Raw genomic sequence first — 15,019 nt, 5'->3', positions numbered from 1 at the left:
CTAATCCCAGTTTTTCTAAGTCCTTTGCAAAGGAATTTAAAAGAGTTATTTTTCTTCTCAGTTTAAATAGCTCAAGAAAGTCCTTCCAAAGGTTTTGTGACTTACTTTGATATGGGGGTGTTTTGTACATGTTGTCCCCCAAACACGGGAACAGCGTTCCTCTTTTCTGTGTTCATAGAATTCAGCGTCTCGTAAGATAGCTACCCTCCGTCCACCATGTGCCAGGACAAACTTGCTGCACCCTTCCAGCCGTGTCTTATCCTCTGCAGAGACGGGCAGTACAATGGGGATGCTCATGTTGATCACGCCATCTGTGGAAAGAGCCATGTGATGCACGAAAACTAGATATAAGGTATGCCATCCTTGAAGCATGAATGCCCCTTCCAAACATTTCCTTCAAGAAGCATTAAGACCCAAATCCAAGTAGTTGTGTTAGCTGCACCAGTTTCTCTAGATTCTATGACAAGTCCTTGAAGGGCTTCCCAAAGCAAGTGGAGCATATGTGAAAAGTGGGTTGAGTTTTAAATCATGGAGGTGGCCTCCATAAGTGATCTAACTTTGGAAACGCCTCTTTGTGGGTTCCCTTTTCATATCTAAGTCCTGACCTCAATGCAGTAGGAAGTTTAAAATTTTCCAAAACCCAATTAAATAAAATTAAGCTAGCAAAACAAACCAAAACAAAACTCTCTAGTCTTTCTTGGAAATGAAACTGGTAAGAACGTTAAGCAAGTCTCTTATTTCATTACCTGTTTAGGCTCTATCTGCATACCAATACACTGAATTGAAAACAAAGAAAAAAATCAGATAATTGATATGAATCTATGGGAATGAGAATATGCATTTTTTGTATAATAAGTTACTTATGACAGCTGTGTGTTTGTCTTTTTTAATACTAATCAACTACAATCTGGGTAATACCTCATTCACCTTTTTCTTTAATTTAAAAATTTTAACTTTCTTGGGTACATAGTGTATATGCTTATGGGGTGCATAAGATATTTTGATACAGGAATACAATGCATAATAATCACATCAGGGCAAATGAGGTACCCATCACCTCAAGCATTTATCCTTTGTGTTACAAAAATCCAATTATCCTCTTAGTTATTTTTAAATGCACTGTTAATTTATTTTATTTTACTTTATTTTTAGACAGAGTCTTGCTCTGCCGCCAGGCTGGAGTTCACTGGCACGATCTTGGCTCACTGCAACCTCTGCCTCCCAGGTTCAAGCTATTGTCCTGCCTCAGCCTCCGGAGTAGCTGGGATTACAGGCATGTGCCACCACTCCCAGCTAATTTTTGTATTTGTAGTAGAGACGGGGTTTCACCATGTTGGCCAGGATGGTCTCGATCTCTTGACCTCTCATGATCTGCCAACCTCAGCCTCCCAAAATGCTGGGATAAGAGACGTAAGCCACCGTGCCCAGCCGTTAAATTATTATTGACTATAGTCATCCTGTTGTGCTATCAAATACTAGATCTTATTCATTCTATTTTCTGTACCCATCTCATGCACTTGTAAAAAATGTATTTTCAGCCAGGTGCAGTGGCTTACACCTATAATCCCAGCATTTTGGGAGGCCAAGATGGGAGGATTGCTTCAGGCCAAGAGTTTGTGACCAGCCTGGGTAACATGGCAAGACCTCATCTCTACCAAAAAATATGTGTGTGTGTGTGAGTGTGTGTGTATACACACTTTTTTTTTTTAATTAGCTGGACATGTTAGCATGCACTTGTAGTCCCAGCTACTCAGGAGGCTGAGGCAAGAGGGTCACCTGAGCCCAGAAGTTTGAGGCTGCAATGAGCCCTGATCACTCCACTGTACTCCAGCCTGGGTGATAGAGCAAGATCCTGTCTCAAAAAACAAAACAAAACCCACTAATCTATGGGATCCCAAACGAGCAGTCCTCTTGATGTTATTCATGGTGGTTTCGGCATAAAATCACCTTTTCTTCCCCCTCCTGCTCCCTCTTTCCTAAATATTTTTTAGGATACTGGTAATCTCACTTATCTGGGAATCACAGGTCTTGCTAGCACAACCACAGTTGAGAATCATCTGTCCAAAAACACAGAGGAGTGAAAAATGACATCAAGTCATTAACGCACATGTACTTTCTCTGGAGTGTGAGCTCCTCTCACCATTATGCTGAGTCTCTCGCTTTAAGAGGAATTTAAATAAACAGGGTGTTCTGATTTCTCAGTATACAGCACAGCAAATTAGAAGGCATCGAATGTGGTATTCAGAGAAGCTACATCTTCAGCAGCAAGAAATGTCCAATGACAGCTGGACCACAAAGGAAGAGACAGGAAAACTACTGAAAAAATACACATAGAAACTGTGATGGTTGATGTTATATGTCAACTTAGCTAGGCCACAGTACTCAGATATTTAGTCAAACATTATTCTAGATGTTTCTGTAGAGGTACTTTTTAGATGGGATTAACATTTAAATCAGTAGACTTTGAGTAAAGTAGAGTACCCTCCAGAATGTGAGTGGGCCTCATCCAATCAGTCAAAGGCCTAATTAGACAAAAGACTCTTCTCCCCAGAAAAGGAGAGAATTATGCCAGCAGACCGCCTGTGGACTTGAACCGCAGGTCTTCTCGGGGTCCCCAGCCTCCCAGTTTTCGGACTTGCCAGATTCCACAATCACACGAACCAATTCCTTAAAATAAATCTCTCTCTTTCTATGTGTGTATGTGTGTGTGTGTGTGTGTGTGTATGTGTGTGTATAGACAGAGATTTATTGTGTACCTATATATAATACATAGATATCCATATGTAACATACAGATATATTATCTATTCAGATATATATCAGAAATATTATATAATTCAGATATAATATCTATATGTTATATATAGATCTCAATGTATAATACATAAAGAGATAAGTCTCTATAATAATAAATAAATAACTTATTAAAATAATGTATATATATAATTAATATATGTATAAATTAATATATGTACATGCATATATATAAATTTATTTAAATATGTTACATATATTTTATATCTATGTCCATATAGAGAGATGCATATCTGTATATAGATAGACACACAGATATGCATCCTGTTTGTTCTGTTTCTCTGGAGAACCCTGACTATACAAGGTTCTAACACTGAAACTAAAATACAGAGTTATGGGGGTTCTTTAGTGTGGGAGCCAACAATCCCACAGGTCTCCCCATCTTCAGGGCACCATTACATTAGTGCCCAGTTTAATAACTGGTAAAACTAATAATGACAGAGTCATTTTTAAAAGTTCCTTTATATTGAACATATTCTCTTTTTTTTTTGAGTGAATACATTTTTTTTTTTTTAGTAAGACTATTTTGAAATGTTTCTAAATAAGATAGTTAATATGTAGTTGGTTTTCAGTCTGGGGCTTAAAGGGATAAAATTTGGCTTTCTAAAAACATCTCATTTCTCTATGATTCTAGATAATGTAACAAAATGTACAAAACGGTGTTCCTCCTACAATGATGCCCTCACAAATAGGCTATTCTCTCAATTATACTCACAGATGAGAAAATGAGGGCTCATGGTTAAGTGTATAACACAAAATAATATTAGGGACAATTTTGTGAGAGTTCTCAAGTTCGAGATTCAGAAGAGAATGAAAGGAAGGTAATAAAGAAAACATTTAACTCCAGAGGAAGCAAATGCAGTTATTTATGGACTTGAGGGAATGTGCCATGATTAATGAAGCCATTTAAACCTAACTTTTCAATGCAACATTTAGAAGGCCTCTGACAGAGTTAAAGATTAGAGTTCTATTCCTTCGGGGCATAAGACTCCCCCTAGTAGTTATGAAACTAAACTTTCCAGGCATATCACTTTGCACCTTTTAAACACTCTCCAAAGGTTACTAGAACCTAAAGAATGTCACCGGAAATAGACAGCAACTGCTGGCAATAAACAAATCCGGTCTATCATAAAATCCTGCAATATACTTTGAGACCCTTTATAAACCACAAACTAGATACTGTGTACAGAAAGTAATGGTTTGTCATTCAAATAACTCTTTGTTTCAACGTTCTCGGGCAATTAGAGCAGCTAAGTCCTTTGCAGAGAACACTAAATTCAAAGGCAGCAGTTCTCCCTTTTACTATGTTTGTCATTCAACTTTTCTAAACTCAGTTTCCTCACTGGAAAAATGGGCTAATAAATGACATGTATCTCCATGGGTTGCTGCAGGGGGCAAACTGTAAAGCACTATGTTAATGGAGGTTGCTGATGGAAGATGATTAAATCCACTGCATAGTCTAGTTGAGGAAAAGGGAGAGAGGCTAACAAAGAATAACCCCTTCAGAAATGCTGTCGTTGTCACTAGAAATCATGCTTTCTGTGGATTGCTTACTGACCACATTGCTGAAAGGAAGACCATGATATTTGCCTCTGCTTATAAAGAATGACTTGGCTGAAATAAAGCAAAATGCAAAGCAAAATGTGGAGCAGGGTGCTGAAAGAACCTGGTGCTGCCTGCAACACGTCTGTAACGTTGCCTTCCATCAAGTATTCTGACTTGAAATCCAAGGGATGTTTCACTGTTGCAGCCACCTCCTCTTGTCCACTAGATTCCTGACCAATTTAGCCTCTAATCTACCTTCATCTTGGCCTTGAGTGAAAATCTGAAATGACTAAATAACACTCTGGCAGGTTGTCTCAATAAGGAAGTGAATCTGTGGGATGTTATAGAAAGGAGTTCTGCCAAGTAATAATGCCAACTGATCTTATAAGCCTGTAGCTACAACACTACATGTGTATACACAGATTTACTGTAGTTTCCCTATCATCTTTATCAACCTTTCTAATATATAAACGTATCCAACTATTACTAAGATGTAATACTTGAACTGTGCTGAAACATCACCCATGACTTTCAACCCTGACTTGAGTTTTCAGCCTTTTCCTTCATGTGCTTCATTTGGCTCTGGTGGGCACTGCCTTGATTATTTTATTGTGGTATATCTTATTTTGAAAAAGAATATTGTGGTTCTTTAACCACAGTAAGTCCAAGAGATAGCTTATTGTTCAATGGAATGATTTTTATTTTGCTTTCAATAATTTTCAAGCCTTCTGTGTTAGCCTTATAGATCTGCTTCATGGTTGTTTGGGACTGTTTCTGTGCAAAACCTAAATTACTTTTTATTGCTTAACCGGGCTTTTTAAAGGAAAAACAACAATGATGAAAGCAACACCAAAGATAGATGACATATTCAGAATTCTACCTTTTCATTCTTATACAATGCAGAAGTTTACAGTCACAGCAAATGTATATTTACTCCCAGTTCCATAACAAGCAACCATAATGGCTTGAAATTAAGTTCATGCATAATCATACATTGCAAACAAATGAAGTACAATCATACACAATCCAACCAGGTACATTCAGTTTAAATCGATTTATTCTTCATCAACTTAAAATCTTTTATAAACACTGTAGGAAAAAAAATTTCCAGATTTGTGAAACTAAATGAGGACCAACAGTCATTGGAAGAGGATCATAAATGTAAAAGACTCAGGAACAAAATGTACAATGATAATTTAGAAACAAGTTTACTTTTGTCAGCCAAATGCTACATCATACACAATAGCTACATCTGGTTGGGAAATTTCCTGTTGTTTGGACTCCAGTCTAAAGAAAAATACAGTGTTATTCTACTATAGCTGGTTGGATCATGAACTAATAGCGATTCCAACTGGTTAATGTAGATTTTCTTTTAGTTATGTTCTTAGCCATTTCCAGTTAATTTAATATATATAATTATAATAATTTAGCTACTTGGAAAGTTAAAGTACATACCAGGAAGGGCCATGCCTAGGGAAATATAAACACAATTAAGAAACATTTTCAGCTCTCCACCAAACGAATCTTACAGCAACAATGTCAAAGAACAAATTCCTATTATGACACTTCACATATACAACATACAAATATACTAGCTTTGTCATGCTATTTTTAAAAATAGAGAGTATATAATAGCAAAAAGCTGGTGAAATCAGAACTTGTATGGAATGTTGTTCAATACAATCCAAAAGCATTGTTCAGATGTTTATCTGGTTTTCTAATTTTTTATTTATTTATTTTTCCATCCACTGGGAAGAGATATCTGTTTTAAAATAATTATAGCATATGTTAATATCCCCTCCAGCTTCACCAAGAAGTTTTCTCTTGCAAACATGTGATCTCACAACCACTGTAGAATAGTTTCCAAACTAGGCTTTGGGAGCAAGTATAGAAGCAAACTGCCCTAGAACATCCTAGACTCTCACATGGTTAGAGGACATGAAAATATGCTCAGCAGAACAAGCACCAACATTAGATCCAGGACAACCTGGATTTAAGTCTAGGCTTCAAATAAGTTATTTAACCTTTCTAATACATATTTTCTCAAGTGGACAAAATATCTTCACAGTGGTATTATCCTGATTAAATGTAATAATCTATGTCAAACTCCAGTGTCAGAACACAATTGGTGCTCAATAAGTGCTGGTGATATATGCAAAGTGCTCTCACACCCTCCCTTGGAAAGTCAGAGCTGTGGAAGAATAGCCATTAAATGATGGAGTCTCACAAGGCTCCCCTGTCTTGATCCTACTTGGATGCCATCAGTCAACACAAGCTTGAGGTTCCATTTTTAAATTTAAATGTGACATTTATGATCAAAGGGTCTGTGACAACCCTGGAACTATACTTCTAGTGAGAAATAAAGTGATATGATACACTGATATAAAAGTAGATTCTTGAGTAATAATATGGAGTGACTTATACTACACAATTATCATATACTCTAACAAGTGATTTGGTTTTTGTTTTGGGGTTTTTTTTTTGGCTTTTGGACTGAGTAGACAGAACTATTTTATTTTTAAATTTAGGGGAAAATATAAACCTTTGAGAAAATTAAAACCAACAAAATATTTTTAGGAGACATGGTCAGAATAAAAACAATGTTGCTCTCAGATTGTAGGTAATCGAGAAATTTGCAATTGTTTGAAGGAAGACAAAAGTGGGCACATGTCTGTGGCTGTGGAGATCATTTCAAATTTTCAATGGCAGTGACTCAAACCTTCATGAATTGGTTACAATTAAATGATATCTATATAAATGATATCTTGCCCAACATTCTGACATAGAAATAAATCACTTTTTACAATTTAACTCTGTCTCCTCAGTCCAAACGCCATCAGGTGAGGCACTGTCAGGAGCCTCTGTTGCTGCATTTCAAATGGCTTCCTCCTGATACCCTCCAGGCTGCTCTCCAGGTGAAAGGGAGCCCAAGCCCCTACTCCCTTCTACTGGGGGAGTGAGGCAGTTCCATTTTGTTGTGTAGATTGCCTCTGATTTTTGAAATGAAATAAAGAATTCTCTGGTTTAAAAAAGAAAGTTTCGGCTGCGTGCAGTGGCTCATGGCTCTAATCCTAGCACTTTAGGAGTCTGAGGCAGGTGGATCACTTGAGGTCAGGAGTTCAAGACCAGCCTGGCCAATATGGTGAAACCCCATCTCTACTAAAAATACAAAAATTTCCTGGGCTTCGTGGCAAGCGCCTGTAGTCTCAGCTACTTGGTAGGCTGAGGCAGAAGAATTGCTTGAACCCAGGAGGCAGAGGTTGCAGTGAGCAGAGATCGCGCCACTGCACTCCAGCCTGGGCAACAGAGCGAGACTCTGTCTCAAAAAATAAAATAAAATAAGAAAAAGAAAATAAAAAAGAAAGTTTCACAACCACTGATGGGGGGCGGGAAGGACTTACTGGACTAGGTCTCAGAAAATGACTGTACTGTGTTTCTCAGCAAGCTCACCTGCCTTCATTACCATTCTATCTCCAGCCGCTAGAAAAACCCTGGCACATGGGGGCACTCAGTGTATATCTGTTGGCTAGCTGATGAACATCGTATCTGTGCTACTTCCAAATTGATGTGACTAGGGACAAAGTCACTTAGTCTCTTCAAGACTCCAAGTTCTTTTATTTATGTATTTATTTTTAGAGACAAAGTTTCCCTATGTTGCCCAGGTGAGACTCTAGCTCCTGGGCTCAAGTGATCCTCCCGCCTTAGGCTCTGAGTAGCTGGGACTACGGTCATGAGCCACCATGCCTGACAAATTCTTTTAACTGTATGCAGAGTGGTTTGTTCATAATAGCTAATATGTATGAAATACTGACTATTGAATCAGGCATTCTTTTAAACTTTCAACATCCAATGAGGTAGGTAGGTACAGTTATTAACATCCCCATTATACAGATGAAGGAACAAAGCCCAGAGGGTTTAAGTAATTTGGCCCAGGTTCATAGCTAATCACTGACATACAAACCTAGACAGTTTGACTTCGCAGCTCACACTCTCATCCACTGTGATATTCTGCCTCTACTTAGACCCAAAGTAACTTAACATACAGCGAGTGGTAGGGGTGGGCAGCACATCATATCCCTGATTATCTATTTTTATTATCAATTTACACAGGCATTTAGGATGCTTCTGTGGGCTGTGCCGAGCTCAGAATCCTGATCATAACTGGGGTTGTATAAGTATGTCCAGTGGACCCTGTTTGCAGAGGTAGATGGTGGAACCAGCAGATAATTCCCACAGGGAAAAGAAGAATCTTACAGAAAGTTTCAGACACAGGCCCTGCAGCTTGGAAGGGGAAAGGATATGGAAATAGCAAAACATCTGATCTTGAACCCTCCTGACAGAGCCACACTGGAGCCACATGAGGATAAAGGGATCTATACAGCTTACAAGAGTTGCCTCACTCAATTCTCTAACACTGTGGAACTAAAGCAACCTCCTAGACAGTCTTCAATTGAGGTTAATACAGAAGAAGGAAACAATTTTTCCCACTTGAAGAAGAGTCCATAAACTGCAAAAGCCCTACTGGCACCAAAACTTTGGTGGCTGGAGTGACCCAGCATGATCTGCACTTCTGAGTACAGACAGACCCACAGATCCACACAGCAAGTGGCACATGGCTGGGGCCCTGACTCAGGAACACAGGAAACGCACTCCTTGGGGACTCCCAAAAACACTCGGGTAGGCTTTTGAAAGAACTGGGCTTTCTGCATGAGCAGGTAGGGGCTTGGAACTAGTAGGCTTCAAGTATTAATGGGAAGGTAACCTCATTCATATCCCCAGGCTGGTGGGTTTGCGGGGACAGACATCTGGATTACATGGAAACTGGGAGCAATAATAAGTGCTTCATCCACCTCACGGTAGTGAGCATCAAATAAGAAATAGAAAATCAATGGGTTGGCAGGGTACCGGGGCTCACACCTGTAATCTCAGCACTATGGGAGGCTGAGGCGGGCAGATTATCTGAAGTCAAGGAGCTCAAGACCAGCCTGGCCAACATAGTGAAACCCTGTCTCTACTAAAAATACAAAACTTAGCCATGCATGGTGGCATGCACCTGTAGTCCTAGCTACTCAGGAGAATCGCTTGAACCCGGGAGGCAGAGGTTGCAGTGAGCTGAGATCATGCCACTGCACTCCAGCCTGGGTGACAGAGCAAGACTCTGTCTCAAAAAAAAAGAAAAAAAGAAAAAAGAAAGAAAAGAAAAGAAAAAAGAAAATCAACAGGTTTTGCAAGTTGAAAAACCCCCATAAAATGAAATTGAGACAGTGTAAAAGAAAGGCTAGAGATTTTGCCTAAATAATCCAGATGGATTATCTGCATTAGCTGTTCTTCATCTTTTTGGATCACAGACTCTTTTAAGAATTTGTTGTCTATAATAGCACTTTGCAAGGCCAAGGCAGGAGGATGACTTGAGGAAAGGAATTCAAGATCGGCCTGGGCAACACTGTGAGACCTTATCCCTGGGCAACATAGTGAGACCTTATCTCTACAAAACAAATTTAGAAATCTGCCAGGCATGGTGGTACATGCCTGTAGTCCCAGCTACCCAGGAGGCAGAGGTGGAAGGATTGCTTGAATTCAGGAGTTCAAGGCTTCAGTGAGCTATGATCATGCCACTGCACTCTAGCCTGGGTGATGGAGCAAGACCCTATTTCTAAAAAATAAAAAATAATTAAAGGAAAAAACAGAATCTATCAAAAGCTATAAATTCTCAACCCAGGAAAATGCTCCTTCCTTCCCTTATCAAAACACAAACATTTTTGCCTCTAAGATTTTTTGTTAGCCCACCCTGAAGTCCTAGATCTCAGGCTAAGGACCTCTGATTTCCATTAACACTGACCTCTGCAACCACTTCCACCACCCTAGTATTTTTCTTTATGAAAGGAACACTTGTCCAAGGTCAACAGCACCTTGTTGTCTGTAATGAGGCCCCCTCTTTCAATGTAGTTCACTTGTCTTTTGGCCACAGCTCTGTTCATATGCTCAAAATCAACCTCTTGCTCATGGCTAGCTGCTAAGTCCAATGACCTTTACTTCAGGCGGTCGGTGTTCAGCATGTGTCAAAATCAAGACATCAAGATAAAAGTCAGCCTTCCTTGTAGACCATCAGGCCTTGTAGATTCTATTGGAAAAGACATCAGGAGAGCAGACTGGTATGTAAGGAGCACTGGGCCAGGATTCCTAAGATTCTGGACTCTGGTCTTGGGCTTTCACTTATGAATGTTATGAGCAAATCACTTAATCTGAGGCAGTTTCCTCATCTGTAAAGTGGGATAATAATTGCTGCCTGTTTTCTAGGGCTTTTGTGAGGATCAAATGAAATAATGCCTGAGAAAATGCTTTGAAAACAGAGACATGGTATAGGGATATGCATTATTATTTTTGTTGTTAAAGCAAGCTAGAAGTAAACTAAGTGTCTTTGGGGAATATTATTTAATCTGAGAAGTGAAGGATTCAGGTTGTGGGGTGTTATCTGTCACAGCAAAAGAATAAGGGAAGAGGGCCCATGCTGATCAGTCTTTGAGTTCTGATTCTGAGTTCATGCCCCATTCCCCTGCCAAAGGCACAAACACAGGACATGAACACCTCTCCCAAAAAAGAGCATCTTATTTGATTTTTCTTCCTAAAAGGCTTGGAGCCCTGCTCAGCATTACAAATTCAGCGTGACTCTACCCCTACTCCTTCCCCACTTAGCAGCCATTCCCCGAAGGTCTTGAAATAGATAAGTTTATTTGATAAGTTCAGGCAGTTCTAGGAAGGAAATGATCACAGAAGGGTCCGGAAGTCTTCACAATAACACATGCTTCTGAGCTTGACCAGATTGGTTTTCTAAAAGCCATTCAGCTCGTGGCCAGAAAGCTGCCTTAATGCTCTTTTGTTAGAGTGTAGTGGATGAAACCATTTTAATATATTTCATGTGTGGGCATGAACATTGACACTTTAGCATGCACCAAAGAAAGCAGTTGTTGCAATAATGCTTGACATGAGCAACCTGGAGGGTGGAGGGTGCCATGGAGGTCAGCAACATGTGCTGACCTCATCTTGGCTGCCCTAGGAATGTCCCTAGCAGGTGGCAATGGTACTTCTGCGTGCTACCTTCTGAATATCAGCACCAGCAAAGAGCAAGTGGAGATGAAACAGACTTGTCTTTCTCTTGGCTTTAGACCATTTTTCAGTTCCTTAGTTTTAAAGGAACAACCTTTGAGAACAACCAAAAAATCCTAAAAATGGAAGCTTAAACATAATAGAATGGAGCACACTGTAAATGATCCAAATAGTTTTGCAATAAGATTTGCAAACCAAAGACTAACTTCCTGTTCCTGCAAAACTTCTGGGAAAGATTTTTTTTTTTTTCCTTAACAACAAAGAGTAAGAAACAACAACAAAAACATACCATCTAGCAGGGTGTCAAAGTGCATAGCCTGTAAGTACTCCTTCTCCCGCATGAAACCTTTGAGGGGAGTGGCCCAGCCTTCGCTCAAAACCTGGACCCACTGGAGATCCAGCTGCAAAACACAAAAAGTAGTTGAACATTTTCATCAGTTCTGTTTTCCAGGCATCTGGCCCCAGGGAAGTCCTTTCTTATTCAGTTAACAGGAGGATGAGGGCAGAACCTTCTATGTTTTAAGTGTCCCCACCTGTTATGCTAACCCATGATCTAAGGGCCAGAAATATTTAAGTTTGGAAGTTTCCTATGAAATAGTGGTGAAAAGATTTTGTATTGAGATGACTTATTTGAACATTTTTAGGTTGTATCTATTCCCAAAATGTGCAACTGAGTTGAAAATTCACTGTTTATTCTTTCTTTCTTTTATCCACAAAAATCCTGGTTTGGCTATATTTTTCTACCAGATGTACTTACTGGTACAATGACAGCTATGTAAAATTGTCCAATGCAAATACAGAAGTTATTTTCCCAGTCACCTCCATACATGGCATTGATCAGCTGCCTTGTGGCAATTCTTGGTGAGAGATTTCTTTGGAGAAGAGGTTAAAAATAACTTGGAAAAAAAGGAGTGTTTTATTTATGGACATTATGTGCACCTTATTTATACTTTTCTTATTGTTAAGAGTAATTGTAAATAAATTATAATGACTGATATTAAGCCTAATTATTTGACCAGTCTGTACCCACTTACCTTAGTAATTGATAATGAAGGGAGAGTTTCAGCCTCAGCTCGGACGTGGTCAAGTTTGTTTTCCGGCACAAAGAGTTCGTGGATATCTTTGATTATAGTATAGGGTACAATGTTCTGAAATGAAACAGCATTGGTAAAAACTTGAAAACTGTAAAAAGAATGCTTCAGTAAAGAGGCATAGATTGTCTTTCATGATTTTATTAAACATATAAAAAAAGACAACCGGTTCACCTACCTGCTCTTGCAGAAGTTCCACTACCTGATGGACACAGTCACTCACTGTGGACAAATTGGTTTTAAGCACACGCTCAGGAGTTTCAGGTTTCTCATAATCAGAATCAATACCTGTAAATCCTGCAAAGCATATGGGTGACAATCATCGCATCTGTATTGACAGAATAACCTTTTTAATCAATAAGGCAAAACACATGTTGGAATAATGTATTAAACTGAAAATTCACACTTTAACAGAAAAGGTCAAACAGCCATCCTTGACTTCTAGCCATAAGTAAGAAAATATATAGCTGTATTTTCAATATGGAAAGCCCCAAATTGTCAACAAAATCCGGCTGGCTAAGTTGAAGCCCTCTATAGATGATTACAATCAAAAAGGAAGACAAGAATAAGGAAGAACTCTGAAACACTCCTACACACACACACACTCACATATAAATATCCATTCTAGTTCTCTGAACTTTATTGCATATGGCTGAGATGACAATTCTTAAAAATAAAACCCTACCTTTTAATAAGCCCCTGGGCATACTGAATATATCATGATCTGATAAAAAGTTGTGCATGTTATATGCAATTTTGGAAAACAGAGTTTGAAACTCAAGGAAGATTTCTGAGGACAGAATAAGGACTGACAGCCTACGTAACTGGTAGACGCTGCTAGCCAATTCTCTTACCTTTAATCTCCCCAGCTCTGGCCCTTTTATAGAGGCCTTTTACGTCTCTGCTTTCACAAATATTTAGAGGTGCATCTACAAATATTTCAAAGAATGGCAGCCCTGCTGATTCATGTATTTTGCGGGCATTCTCACGATCCTGAAAAGCAATATGATTCAGAATGTAAAAAGAGGTTTCACGGTGAAATTCTAAATCACAAAACACTGTGTACTTTGGTTTTCAATAGCCTTGAGATAACACTGGGGTTTGTGCTTTGCAGAGTGCTTGAGAGAAAGTCCAGAAATTTCACTCTGGTAAACACAGCTCTCTCAAGGACTTTCACAGAAAACCATGGAAAATAGGCCCTCTTAGCAGGAAAGCACTGACCATATGGGAGCATTTCATTCAAAGGATGTGTTCTAAGCTACATCTGATGTTTGGCTCAATTTCCTGATTTAAAAGAAGAGTGACACTCCACCTCAGTGATGTCAGCATTAAACACATAGAACCCGAAGCTTTGGCCGTAAACTGCTCTTTTCTTTAGCTGGATCCTTTTTCCGACAACTAAAATTACAGAGCTTTAGAGTTTCTCGTTTAACTTTCCCTTCCCTTCGACTCTCACCAAATGTTCCTTATAATTGTGAACATGGAAGGGTTTATGTCTACTGGCGCCCTGGCATCTGGAAAGGAAGGAACTCCTTTATATAACCAATATTAAATAGAGGAAATGAGAGAGCCTGTTATTGGGGGAAGAAATAGTCGGGAAATTGAAAGGAGACATTCTTATGCCCTCCCTCTCCGATTCCTTCCCCTAGCAGTTGGAGAGCACTTGCACTGTGTGTGGGAATCGTGTGTAGTGCCCCTTTTTTTTTTTTTTTTTACCTTTGCGAATGGAGAAATAAAGCTGGTAATGCAGACCAGACCAGCATCAGCAAACAGCTTAGCCACCTCAGCAATCCGGCGGATATTTTCCTCTCTGTCCCCAGGAGAGAATCCGAGATTTCTGTTAAGGCCATGACGGACATTGTCCCCATCCAGGGAGTAACAAGGGATGGCATGGGAGACAAGGTACTCCTCCAGGGCAAAACTTATCGTTGTTTTTCCAGCACCAGAGAGACCTGTTCAGAACAGATAAAACAGACTGACATCGGCCTGGATAGTTTAAGATGACAAATTGTGAACTAATCTAGTAATTTGAAATATAACTAAATCTTAAAAAGAAAGAAAGAAAGAAAGAAATCAGTGTAGTTGACTACAAGGCAAGTACTTACATTTCTCTCAAATTTTGAAATAACTACTTGTCCTGTGTTAGGATTATAGCTTTTCAAAGCAAGCAGGCTTCATAAATAGGGAGATTTGGGGGCTACATGTGGTCCTCGATGTGTTCTGTTTGGGCTGCAGAGTGTTTTAAAGATTAGAAAGTTGTCATACAGGCTGGGCATGGTGGTGGCTCATGCCTGTAATCCCAGCATTTTGGGAGGCCAAGGTGGGAGGATCACTTGAGCCAGGAGTTCGAAACTAGCCTGGGGAACATAGTGAGGCCCTGCATCTACAAAAAAACAAAAAAAATTAGCCGGGTGTGGTGGTGCACACCTGTGGTCCCAGCTACTCAGGAGGCTGAGGTAGGAAGAC

General features: G+C 39.4%; 1 protein-coding gene across 1 annotated transcript in view; it reads right to left on the bottom strand.

Moving 5' to 3' along the window:
• Positions 1-15,019, bottom strand: part of PAPSS2 (3'-phosphoadenosine 5'-phosphosulfate synthase 2) — an 87,943-nt gene that overhangs the window by 20,112 nt on the left and 52,812 nt on the right. Inside the window, exons 3-8 of the mRNA XM_003312747.6 lie at positions 14,270-14,505; positions 13,408-13,546; positions 12,732-12,850; positions 12,497-12,610; positions 11,752-11,863; positions 106-311 (exon numbers count right to left, since the gene is read on the bottom strand). Coding sequence (XP_003312795.4) covers positions 106-311; positions 11,752-11,863; positions 12,497-12,610; positions 12,732-12,850; positions 13,408-13,546; positions 14,270-14,505 — 926 coding nt within the window. The remainder of the gene's footprint in view (positions 1-105; positions 312-11,751; positions 11,864-12,496; positions 12,611-12,731; positions 12,851-13,407; positions 13,547-14,269; positions 14,506-15,019) is intronic.

The sequence above is a fragment of the Pan troglodytes genome, chromosome 8 (assembly GCF_028858775.2).
Source record: "Pan troglodytes isolate AG18354 chromosome 8, NHGRI_mPanTro3-v2.0_pri, whole genome shotgun sequence".
NCBI classification, from domain to species: domain Eukaryota; kingdom Metazoa; phylum Chordata; class Mammalia; order Primates; family Hominidae; genus Pan; species Pan troglodytes.
Note: the sequence above shows the minus strand (reverse complement) of the source record. Positions and strands in the feature narration are given on the sequence as shown.